At 42.4% G+C, this 13,655-nt stretch overlaps 1 protein-coding gene across 4 annotated transcripts in view; it reads left to right on the forward strand.

Annotated features, from left to right (window-relative positions):
- The window catches only part of BLTP3A (bridge-like lipid transfer protein family member 3A), a 636,759-nt gene that overhangs the window by 310,680 nt on the left and 312,424 nt on the right, over window positions 1-13,655 (forward strand). For all 4 annotated transcript variants that reach the window (XM_086923213.1, XM_086923214.1, XM_086923215.1 and 1 more), the window contains exon 12: window positions 657-798. In XM_086923213.1, the coding sequence (XP_086779339.1) occupies window positions 657-798 (142 nt within the window). The remainder of the gene's footprint in view (window positions 1-656; window positions 799-13,655) is intronic.

The raw sequence follows: 13,655 nt of genomic DNA on the forward strand, positions 1-13,655 counted from the left end.
GTGTGGATGAGGTCCTGCTGTAAGGTTTTGGGTTGATGTTTGTCTCGCCTCTCACAGGTCTTGTGCACTCATCACCTCTAACATTATTGCAGGGTTGAACCCTCTTTAAACAATGTAATCTTTCCAAAGGAAGCATCACCCTTTATTTTCCCTTGAGGCTAGTCGAGCTGGCACTGCATAGCTTTCCATCTAATAGGTCAATACCACTCCTAACCCTCTACAGTAAATTCTTCTGACATAGCTGTTGTGTGTTATAGCCCCTAATCTCCTCTGCATTGCGTTTTGTTGACTTAATTGCACTGAAGTTCTGCAGCTCTCGCATGTCTGTTGACCTGCACACTTCACCCGCTTTCTTTCATTTGAGCTATATTCCTTCAAATTCTTTTCTATTAAATCAGTGATAGAAAACCCTGTAAATAATTCAGTTTTTTTGTAGAAGGCACAAAGTGTTTCCCACTACTTGTATCTTCAGAATGCATTCAGAACGTTCTTGCACATCTCCCCAACTTAGTTCACAGTGCTTTAAAGAGAGCATAGAGATAAACCTGTCTGTGTAAGTGTCATCAAAGAAATGTAAAAAACATATCAGGACCTACCTGCATCGTTGCAGTTTTGCGATCAGACATGTATATCTTTTGTTCATGTTTTGCTTTCAGGTTTCCTCGGCAGCACAGCGTACCAAGAAGCCAGTCCCCCTACTGTCCTGTAACAGGAAGCGTCAGAAGTTACCAGAGCGGGTCTATGCCATACATCTGCAATTCACAGAGTATTACTTCCCTGACAACCATGGCTTCCCAGGTAATTGTAGTGATAGACTGACTCTGAGTCTTTATGTCCACCATGCCTCAATATAATATAGGAAACCTGTAATCTTACACTGTTACTTAGTTTTTGTCTATTTCTTCCTCTTTCTGACCCTTCTTTTCTTTTCCTCCTTGCAACTTTGGTACATTACTCTCCCTTTTTTCAGAACTCCTCTAGCTTTTTTACTGCTTCGTCTCTTAAACTCTTCTGCTTTTTTAACCATTCTCTTGTTTGTCTCTGATTTTTAAATGTTATTAAGTTATTACTAATTCATTTTAAGCCTCTAGTTTAACATTATGCTGGTTGCATGTGTTGCTGTAGATACACATGCTGTGCATATTCCTACCTTTCAGTGTTGCGCTCGGACATATGCAAGTTGTTTTACTTTGAAAAAATCTTTAGAGTCACGAAGTATATAATGACTCCTCCCTTAGCTGCCAATACACATGGGCACCGAGTCTGTGTTACTTTATTTTCCACCATGTGGTTCAGACAAGCATGGCCGAAGCTTTGAGTTTAATGTATTTCTTTTAATAGAGACTTCTAGCCGCAAATTTCTCAACTTTTGAATATTTCCTCTTCTTTCGAGGAAGTTGAAATTCCACTTACATACCAAGAGCACCTGCTCTGGTTTAATGGCGCCCTAAAACATCAAAATCACATTACCAGGCTCGGTCCACTAAGGAGACCAGGAGCCACATGGCCGGTTCTAGCCAGCTACACACCACATCCAGACATTGAAGCAATGTCAGACAGAGAACTTTTAGTTCAGCTAAAACAACTAATTAAAATTCATAGACAATTGGTCCAATATGTCATGTGGACTTCAACAGTCCAACCTGCAATTAAAATTCCACAAAACCCCCCTCAACAGGGGAACACAAACAAGATTACACCACAGAATATACAATCATGTCTTGGTAAAACAAATTCTATTCTGGTTAGCTCAAAAAATCACTCTGATAGAGGCAGTATTTCCTGATACTACCCCTCACGAAAAACACAGAATTCTGACTACCTGTCTCCCAATGGGGATCGCACCACATGTGGAGGACTTTGACACTTGGGGCACAGTCTTTGCTTCTATCTACACAAAAACACATGGTGTTCTGTCTATGGCGGTGATACCAGACGTACTAAGACAGATTCAAAATGAATACGGTACAGAACCTGCTTTAACTCTAGGTATGAAATTACTGAAAGACTTTAAGTAGGTCTCGGCTATATTATTAGCCAACATAAAAGGAGAAGCAGCATGTGTGGCAATCCGCCAAAAATTGAAAGAGACAGATATAGCAGACCAACCTTTTGAGCTTGCTAAAATAATTGAAAAATCCTATGAAGAATTAGGCAGAGATAGTTTGGGTGGTAAACCAGTAAAACCCCAACTAATTGAAAATCCTGAAAAAACTTTTATTAAAAATAATCTCAACTCTCAAAAGAAGAAGTGGGAGGGTAATAAACAAACCACTCCCAGAGAAAAACAGTTTCAGACCAGAGGAAGGTCTCCCCAACGAAGAGATAAATCTCCAGAACGGGGGGGGCAAGTCTCCCCAAAGGGAGCCCTCTGAAAAAAGATACAACCTTAGAAATAGGGACAATTTGAGAAAACCTGACAGATATCAAGATATTGATACACGTCCCTCTCGATCTTTTCAGACTTCATCAAAGAAATCGGAAAGAAGAGGACGGTCAGAACATAAAGAAGAGCACGTCAAGTCCAAAGACAAGGAACCTGCTCATCAAAGTAAAAAATTACAATTTCCCAGAAAGAAGGTAGCCAGTATTAAAATAAAACATGCAGAGAATCCTGAGGACACAACTGGAAAACGGAGAGTGGGCCCAGACAATGCTAGACAGCGCAGCAGAAGTGAGCATAGCTCGCAAGATCCTGATGAATCTTCTGTAGACAGTGGACACAAATGAATACATTCAAGTGGAAACTGCAGACACCCGAGTGAGCGTGCCCCATAAACTATATGAAATAACCTTACGTATAGAGGGAGATAAAACTAGGAAAATAAAAGGTCTCTTTTGGGAGAATCTATCTAACGGCTATGATATCCTTCTAGCAGAAAAAGACTGGCCGCGAGAGTTTGTCAGGGAGTTTCCCATATGGTGAAGAAATGATTATGCCTGCCTTCTCGAATCACATTCCAATACATAAAAAATACACACTTGCTAGAAAATGGGCAGTGGCCCAAGTCCCTGCATTATATAAAAATCATGTAGGATGGGATGAGGATTCTCCTCACCATAAAATCCAGTTAAAAAATCAACCTACTGCACAGAGGCAGTATCCTGTTAAGCAAGAAGCTAAAAAACAAGTAAATGAAATTTTAGATCAAGTTAAATATCAGGGGGTGATTGAAACATGCACCTCACAAATGAACAATCATTTGTTTCCTGTCTCCAAGCCAGACGATTCATATCGTCTAGTTTTGGACTACAGACATCTAAACTCCTGCTGTAAAACTTTTGCAGTACAAAACTCACACAGTGCAGCACTAATGAATAACATCGTTCGCAAAAAATATAAAACAACATTAGATATTTCAAATGGTTTCTTCTGTCAAAACATAGCACCTAAAAGCAGATATTTGACCTCTTTCTCCAGCATGGGGACTCAAAAACAATTTTGTCGTCTCCCACAGGGATTCAAGAACAGCCCAGGATTATTTTCAGCCAGGGTAACAGACTTACTACAAATGTATGATGATGAGGCATTATCCTATGTCGATGACATCTATCTTACAGACGATGACCTGGAGACTCACTTGAAAAGAGTGAACACCATAATACTTGGGTTCGCATCTGAAGGGTATAAATTTAACTTTAAAAAATCACGAATTGCCCATCTAACTGTCCTATTTTTAGGATATGAATTATCAAGTGAAGGCAAAAGCCTAGCAGAAAACTTCTTAGAGAAGTGTGCAGTACTCCAAGCTCCAAAAACGCTGAAAAACATACATTGTAAATTATGAAGAGCGGGTTAAACCTCTCTACGAACTAATAAAACCTGATTTTAAACCAATTAATTGGACTCAAAAACACACAGAAATTTTAAGATCATTACAGACAGACATGTTAACTAAAACATAACTGCAAACACGCACAAACGAACGCTACTTTGTAATCCGAGTCAACCCAGGAAGATGCAGATTCACATACCTGACCTCTAATGAGGGAGAAACGGTACCAATAGCTTACAAATCACATTTGTACACACCAGCTGAAATGAAATTCAGTTCTACTGAAAAAATTCTAACTGCGGTTCAAACTGCTGTAGCAAACGAAAGAGCCCTAGCCCAAGGAAAAATGATATCTGTTTTAACAGCAGTATCAGCCCTTGAGGCGGTAACAATACCAGGCAATCTTAATGCTAAAGCTCTAGATCCAAAATGGATAAAATGGGAAACTTCTCTTGCAACAGAAGATGTGACACAGGCATTTGATCCGAAAATGAAAAAACTAGAATATCTAGAATATGAAAATGAATATCCTCTGCCGATCGAAATTCTGCCTCTCGAACAGTATACCTGTGTAATCTACACGGACAGATTTGCACAACACTACGTTGTGGAAAAACAGATTTACAATGCAGCATGCGCGATTGTTAAAGGTCGCTGGCGCTTAGGTAAATACAGACCGATGGCCACTAAAACTGAATCTCTCAGAAACTGTACAGCTCAGAGAGCTGAAATAAGATCTCTAAAGATGGCGCTTGAAAATGCCGATCGTGAATTCCCGACACTAATAGTGTGCGGTTCGCATTACTGCGTCCGATCTTACAACAATTCCATGCAGACCTGGATAAAAAACGATTACAAAGATGAGACGGGTGCCACAATAAAGCATAAAAAACTATGGGGAACAAGTAGTTTTTTTGCAGAAAGAACTACAAAAGACTCACGTGATACATACGCAGAGTCTTCAACGTGATGACGTTCACGTTGCAGGGAATTCATTGGCTGACAAATCCACAGCGGCAGCTGATTACTCGCTTCCGTAGCTACAAAAAAGCGTACGAAAAAACAAATAGATGGCGAAACGCGGCTTGCAGTAAAAGCCTCAATGGAAGGCAATTATGCGGCGTTACCTCTAAACTATCCACTCGGCAATACATACATAATTGATGCGAACTCCGTTCCGTTTGCTCAAATCCCTGGAGTGGGGGATAGAGTAATTCCAAACACGAACCGGAGAGTCTTCTTGATACAAGAAGCACACATGGGATTGGGTCTGAGGCACCAAGAGATCCTGAAATCTCTAATATAATTACAATCACAATACTGGTGCCCGGGGATGAGCGTGGAAAATTATAAATTTGCAATGAATTGTGAGGACTGCAACAGAGATCGCAGTTGTGAACCGGACCAGACACCACTAATTAGACAGCATCAGGCTATCTATGCGCAGACTTCCGACTGGACAAATGCGGTCCCATAAATATTAAGATGTGATTCATTTAGATGAGACCCCAGCCATCGGCTGACGACAGAACTGTTATAAAAGATTTGCGAGTCTTTATTGGCACATACGCAATTGACATGCTACATTCTGACCAGGGTCCTGCGTTTAGCTCTCGGGCTTACAAGGAGGCCATGGCCAGCATGGGCATTGCATTGCGGTATTCTAGTCCATTCCATCCCGAGGGAAATGCGGTAGTGGAGAGAAAAAAACGGGACATAAAGCAATCTATAACAGCGAGGGTATTAGGTTCGGGTGACGGGTGGGTCAAACATTTAATAAGTGTCAAACATAGTCTTAATAATATGCCAAGAAATTCTCTAGGAGGTATCAGTCCATGCGAACTTTTATTTGGTACTAGAATGATCATCCAGGACTTGGATTGTCAGACTTCAGTGGTTCAACAAAAAGTCTTTGAAATCAAAGATCGTTTGGCTGTTTTACAGGACTTAAATGAAACAAGAAAAAGTCTGAGTAACGAAAAGCTAAAGCCAACTACCACTGAATGAAAACCACCTGTCCCAGTAAGACCTGTCTGGATTCCAAAGATTGGGGATCTGGTTAGAGAAAAGATCGCGATGAAGAAGGAATTTGGGCCTTCTTACAGAAAAGCAGTACCTGTCTTAGCTGTCAGTGGAACAAGATTTGTTTCCTACGCCCCTTGCTGGTAAAAAGGAGAACCGAGTTGTATCAATCGACCTGGTGAAACCACAATCATGTGGCCAATAATAAGTAGTAGGCCCAGTGGACTCCCAAGAAATAGCAGACGACCAAATCTTGCTACAATCCAAGAGGTTCAAACTGAGAGACTAATCACATTTGACAAACCTGCAGTGATTAAAAAAGGACTATGCAACAAAGCCATGGAACTTGTGCCTCTTGAAACTCAAATTGCAACAGTTCATCAAGAAACACCAGTCTACAACAATGTAGCCTCGGACTACACAAATGTAACAAAAGAAAATGCAAAGATCAATGGAAATACGGAAGCAATCCCACCAATTGACAGAACTGCATCTGGCTACTTTATCAACTTTGATGACTTTTCCGATGATCCAAGTGAACATGGAGACAAGCCAGCAACAAAAACTTTTTTAAAAAAATCACAGAGCTCTTTCATCAACTCAGAGAAACATATCTAACTTCACCATGGATTAATTTATGGATTGTGTTAGGTGTACGTTTCCTCCTTCTATGGCTCATCCTGGTTTTAAGTTTGGGTAGATTTATTGATGGAAAATATAGTACAATAGAAACAGCAAGTCAGAACATCAACTTGGTCCTGAAACCACACGGATCCTCACACATCGAAAAAAGAGAACTGTCATCAGTCAACATCACAGCAAAGCCTATACCTGGTGGTATAGCATGGGACAAAACTGATTATGAAATCTATGGCCCGGTTGAGCTCTTGAAATATCCACACCAATTTAAGATCTCCTTAAGTGACTTTGTATCACCTAGTATTTTCTCTGATGATTGGGACTTTGAAAATATTAATAATATGATGTCAGATTTAGAAATGTAAGCATCATTTACAGAACATGATTATTTACAGGGTTTGTCGAATTATGAGGACATGTATTGTTACAATCACTTTGGGCATCATTATCTGCATAAATCTGCAAATCCTAGAAATGTTTTACAGTTTTAATCAATGGGAACATTGTACGACCCCGCCAAAAGGCAGTTCAAAAACATTTTATGAGAAATTCCCATACTTCTCAGGGTTTAATGTCACTGATCCTGAAACATTCTATTTCAAAATAAGACAGGAGTGAAAAACATGTTGACAAATACTAAATTGATTTTTCTGAAAAATTGTATGAAAAGATGTCTACATTTGGTTTTGAATTTTGGAAAAACAACATTGAGACAAAAACCATCTGGGGTACAAAAGAATGGCAGGTACAAGGTTTAGAAGCATTGTTTAGAGCCTGCATGATCCCAGAACAAATAATGTTCCTGAATGACACAATTCAGCAAACAACCTGTCTTGGTTTAGCCAAGATAAAAGATTTAAACAACCCGTCTATACCAAAGCCAATGCCTGATAGAAACACCACTATAGATGAGGGGTTAGACGTGGCCTATATTTTAAAACAAAACGGAACACTTCCTGACTGGAACAAATGGTTGATCTGGCCCACAGACACTAATAACTGTCACGATAGATTCCTGAACAAAATACAGGGATTCAAACAGAACAGGCCAGACTCAAGATATTCCCAGAGACAACATCCAGGGATAGTTACAACATACAGTGTAGGAAAACAATGCCTCGACTGGCTACAGAGATCCACACTTCCCGAAATTAAGCAACACTTAACTTTACTTAAAGAAGGTGCTGACTTACGAGATTTCATACTGAGACCTCGCAAACCGCGTCAAAAGCGTTTCATATACGCCGGTATATACGCAGCTTACAATGAAGCTTGGAAGGTAACACAAATTGAAACTGCAGAAAAAATACGAGAAATTGATCGTATTCATTTGGAAAAATCCCTTTCTGTAGTGGACAATGGGTTAATGACTCTGTCCTCTAGAATCTTGATATAATAGAACAGGATATGATAATGTTACAACATGGTCAGTCCCAATTGCTTTCTATTGTACAGCTAGGCTGAACGTTACAAAACCTGCGTTCAGGTCACGTGCCATGGCGTCTAATCAACATAACGTCATTATTTTCTATCTTTAACCTTACTGATAGACAAATCTCGTTGGCACAAAAAGGAGCAGACTATACGGTGCTGAGCATTGAAAAACTTGAGAGATTACCATTGCCAATGTCAGAAAAACCTGTCATTGAATGGATAATACATGGCACCATTACAATCCCGATAACAACTTTTCAGTTTCAATACTGCCAAAAGTACATACCAGCAGGCCTGTATGAAAGGTTGGGTAAAGGATACATCAAATCTACCTGGAATGTACCTTATACAAATAGATGTTGGAGTGGGGGCAAGAAAGAAGTATTTCTTAGTGGTAATAATTCAACACATCACTGAGCGGTACACTTCTATGTCAAGGTATAAACTTGCATGGATACAAAAGGGGATGATGGCCGGAGCGTTTGAGCAAATCAAACACTCACCCCCAGTCAACTGATCTGGGTTTAATCCATCACCATTCTTTAGCTCATTCAGCCACCCCAGTTCAGACATGGCCATATGCAAATCAGTCTGACCCTGTGCCTCATGGGAACAGTCCAACCCGAACTGCCAAGCCATGTCTTCCCTGGACCGGAAACAAGCATCCTGGGACCGGTTTCGGATTCATAATCCTCATCAGCCAGGCTATCTTGCTCACCATGCTATTTCAGTTTGTACCCAGCCATATGCAAATCAGTCTTGACCCTGTGCCCCTTGGGAACAGTGCAGTTCGAACTGCCAAGCCAGGTCCTCCCTGGACTGGAAACAAGCATCCAAGGACCGGTTTCAGGCTTTCAGCCCTCATCAGCCTGGAAAGCTTGATTCCAGTGGCATGGAGAGCACGGGCCTCATGTCTGAGCATACCTGTCCCACTCTGAGTCAAGATATCCTGGCTGATGACGGCTGATAGCCAGAAACCAGTCCTAGGATGCTTCATTCCGGTCTAGGGAAGACATGGCTTGGCAGTTCGGGCTGGACTGTTCCCATGAGGCACAGGGTCAAGGCTGATTTGCATATGGCCATGTCTGAACTGGGGTGGTGTGGAGTGCAAAAAACGATAGATTTAGGCCCAGATCTCTGTACTGGGGTGAATGTATGACATTGTTCTGCATTTGTCCATCAACTGTGGTTTTTGCATAAACTTGCATGGAGCCTGCGAAGGTTCATCAAACAACCTTTCATGTCATCTGCACGGCACCCCAGCTACACAGATGGAGCCCTTTTTCAGACAACTTTCCAACGGTAGCTATGTTATATTAAGTGCCCACAGCTGTTGTGGCATGATGCCAAGATAACCCTATCTCGTGAGCCTTACTTCCAGGGTCATTTGTTGTATGGAAGTATTGTATCCAAACATCAATCCAGACATGGAGGCAGCATTATGGCCTTCTGTGAATATCTCTTCTATTCGAATTGATACTTTAAGCAGAATGAAGTCTATTCTTTTACAGACAACTGTGCCTTTAACCTCGTCCAAAGAGTCGTATGACCTGCAAGCTGCAAAGACAGCGGCAGAGATACATACCCTATTATCGACAAATTGCCCCATGCATTTCGTAGAAATGTTAAGCCAAATTTTAAACAGGTAAGATACCATTGGCATCGCACATGTATTTAAGACAATTTTTTCGGGACTGTTAGCACCCTTTGAAACAGTTCTGGACATCTTCCCGAATTTTGTGCATTCTCTCTTCGGTGCCCTGCCTCTTATTTTGGGACTCGTAGCAGGAATTTTTATGTTCGAGGCATATGGGCTGCAGATGGTACATAATGAATAGATCGCCATCTGGTGTTGGGCTCGGATGATTGCACTTGTTTTTCTCTTGGAGAGCCTTTTGTAGCTTGGTGACTCCTCCTTTGGTTGCTAGTGCGCATGGGCATCGGCTCCATCCTTAGATTGTTTTTTTCCGCCATCGGGTTCGGATGAGGATTGAAGCGCTCCAGATCGACTTCGTAAAGAAGTGACTTTTCGGCGCGTATTCCCTTTCCAATTCAACGGTATTGTTATCGAACGCGAATTCATTTCCATTCCGACGCGTTTCGATTCCAACATCAAAGAAAAACTTTGATCTACGTTGACGAACAGGAGGCCTTCTCGACGTGGTCAAGCCTGGAGTCCATGGAAAGGGCTCCATTTAAGAAATGTCCAACGTGTGGTGCTAAGTTCCCACACAAGGACCTACACGAGGTGTGTAACCTCTGCCTGTCGCCTGAACACGAATCCAGGGACTGCGAAGCATGCACAGCATTTTCTTCCAAGGCGACGATTAGAAACCGTCGAGCTCGAAGACACGAGGTTTCCAGAATGCAGTCGGAGGCGATCCCGGAGCTGTTCGAAGACCAGAACCTCGAAGAAGAAGAGGATCATGAAGAACAGTCGGGGTCGGAAGGGGACGAGTCGGAGGTCGAAGAACTCGACGTTCAACAAACCCTGAGTGACGACGTCCCCTTACCAAAAAACCGACCCGGTCAAACCGCCGAAAAAAGTTTCCGACGCCCCGCCTTCGGGCCCGGCAACGAAACTGAAACTCTCGGCCTCCCACCATGTCGGATCCGAGAAACGGTCGACATCGACTTCGACACCGAAGCTTCACGAAAGGTAAAGCTCGGGATCGAAACATTCCATGTCAAAACCGAAAAATGCTTCGACGTCGAAGACTCACTCGGCACCGAAAAAATCGGACTCGAGCAAATCCTCGGTGCCGAAGACACCGAACATTGGCGATCGGAAGCAAAGGCACCTTTCGGAACCCAAAGCTTCGGTACCTACACAGGGGCAACAAACAGATCCAAAACAAAAGATTTTGTTTATCGATCCACAAACTGGCAAAGTGGTGACACAGAAGAGGAAGAATGAACAGCTAGAGGACAAAGCTATTCCTTCTAAGAAGAGAACAATGGGGACAAATACAACTCTTCCTACTTCTCCTCGACCTAGGATCAAACCCTCTTCTCCTATTCCTCACACTATGCCAACTATTCCTCTACCTTCTACACCAAGACCATCTACACCTCACACAGATGTAGACAGTGACACAGGGGAGGGGGAACCTCATGGGGATGATGAATCTATCCCAGATGAGGAAGACCCATGGGAGCATTATGACGCAGGGTCAGATGAGGACAACGACCCACAGTTATATCCCTCAAAACCTTCACCACCTGATGATAAAACAGGTTTTGTTCAGCTCATTAATAGGGCAGCAAAATATCATAAGGTAGACCTACATACAGAACCTCAAGTAGAGGATTTCCTATTAGAGACACTACCTACTGCACAAAGAACATCAGGTACTCTACCTATGCTGAAGGGTCTTCTCAGTCACACAACAGACATATTTAAAGACCCAGTGAGGGCTAGGGTGTTAAACCCAAGAATTGATAAAAAATATAAGGCAGCTACAAAGGACCCAATATTTATCAAGGGTCAGGTACCTCTGGACTCGCTTGTGGTTTCCAATGCTCGCAAAAGGGCAAACTCATTATCTACGGGAGAAGCCCCTCCACCTGAGAAAAAGAGTCAAAATTAATAGATGCATCAGGAAAAAGAGTAGCATCACAAGCGGCAAACAGCTGGCGCATAGCCAATACACAAGCGCTACTTGCACGCTATGATAGGGCGCACTATGATGAGTTAGAAAAGCTCATCACACATCTCCCTAAAGAACATCAGAAAAGGGCAGATCAGCTTATACAGGAAAGAAAGATAATAACTAACACTTCCATTAAATGCGCCCTGGACGCAGCAGACACTGCAGCAAGATCCATCAACACCAGTGTCATGATAAGAAGACACGCATGGCTTAGAGTCTCAGGGTTCAAACAAGAAGTACAAACAGCTTTATTGAACCAACCTTTTGATCAGAAGACACTTTTCGGCTCAGGCACAGATGAGACTTTAGAAAAGATGAAAAAGGACACAGAAACGGCTAAGTCAATGGGAGCATTACAGCAGCCAACAAAAAGGGGTTCCTTTCGTAGATCCACCTATAGAGGGGGCTCAAAAAGTACAGGAACAAGTCAGCAATCTACCTCTTTTACACCAACATCACCAAGAGGTAATTCAAGAGGCAGTTACAGAGGTAACAACAACAAGGGTAGAAGTCGCGGAAATAATAACAACTGCAACTCCCCAACCCCAAAACAGTGACTTAATACAACTCCCCCCAGACCACATAACACCGCCGGGGGACGTCTATCACAGTTCCTACCTGTCTGGGAAAACATCACATCAGACAAGTGGGTGAGACAAATTATCCAACATGGTTATTGCCTAGAACTCACAGCTACCCCACCAAACATCCCCCCCAAACAGCGTCCAATGAGTCAAGACCATCTGACATTGTTAAAAGAAGTACTATCACTGCTACAAAAGCATGCCATAGAGAAGGTTCCAAAACATCAACAAGGGACAGGAGTATACTCTCTATACTTCCTAATCCCCAAAAAAGACGGGTCTCTAAGACCAATCTTAGACCTCAGACCTCTCAATGCATACATAAATTCGGAACATTTCCACATGGTCACGCTCCAACAAGTACTTCCTTTACTGAAGAAAGGGGACTTTCTTTCTACACTGGATCTAAAAGACGCTTACTTTCACATCCCAATTCACAAAGCCCACAGAAAATACCTAAGGTTTGTAGTGGAAGGACAACATTATCAGTTCAAGGTCCTTCCGTTTGGGGTCACAACGGCACCAAGAGTGTTCACAAAATGCCTAGCAGTGGTTGCAGCACACCTAAGAAGACAACAAATACATGTCTTCCCTTACTTGGACGATTGGTTAATAAAGGCCAAGTCACAAGAAGAATGCCTTCACAACACACAGAAGACCATTCAATTACTGTACCACCTAGGGTTTACAGTGAACTACAAGAAATCCCACCTACAACCAAACAAGATTCAACAATACATGGGGGCTACTATAGACACAGAAAGAGCCAAAGCATACCCCAATCCAATCAGGATACAAACAATGGTCACGTTGATACAAAGATTTCAACCACAACACTCACTACCAGCACAAGTGTTTATTCAGCTGTTAGGCATGATGTCCTCCTGCATACTACTAATACCACATGCCAGACTACAGATGCATCCACTACAGGAGTGTCCAGCAACACAGTGGAATCAGGCTCAAGGTCAGATTACAGATCTGGTGTTGGTAGACGACCGTACGCATCGCTCTCTGAAGTGGTGGAACACAACAAACATTTCCAAGGGACTGTCATTCCTAGAACCGATTCCACAACTGATACTGACAGCAGACGCATCGCTCTCCGGATGGGGAGCGCATATGGACAAATACACAGTGCAGGGGAAATGGAGTGTGCAGCAAAAGAAACTACACATCAACTACTTGAAACTACTAGCAGTATTTCTAGCATTGAAAGATTTCCAAATGCAAATAACCAACAAGAAAGTCCTGATCAGAACGGACAACATGACTGCAATGTATTACATTCAAAAACAGGGGGGGCATACTCTCTCCAACTATCCAAACTAGCACAGGACATTTGGAGATGGGCCATTCCTCAAAAGATCTATCTGTTAGCAGAACACCTACCAGGAGTTCAAAATCAGATAGCAGACATCCTAAGCAGAGAGTCAGAACAAGTACACGAATGGGAGCTGCACGACCAGATACTGCAGCCATTCTTCCAAAGATGGGGGCAACCAGAGATAGATCTGTTTGCCAATCATCAGAACGCAAAATGCCAA

This window comes from Lissotriton vulgaris, chromosome 5, assembly GCF_964263255.1.
Source record: "Lissotriton vulgaris chromosome 5, aLisVul1.2, whole genome shotgun sequence".
NCBI lineage: Eukaryota > Metazoa > Chordata > Amphibia > Caudata > Salamandridae > Lissotriton > Lissotriton vulgaris.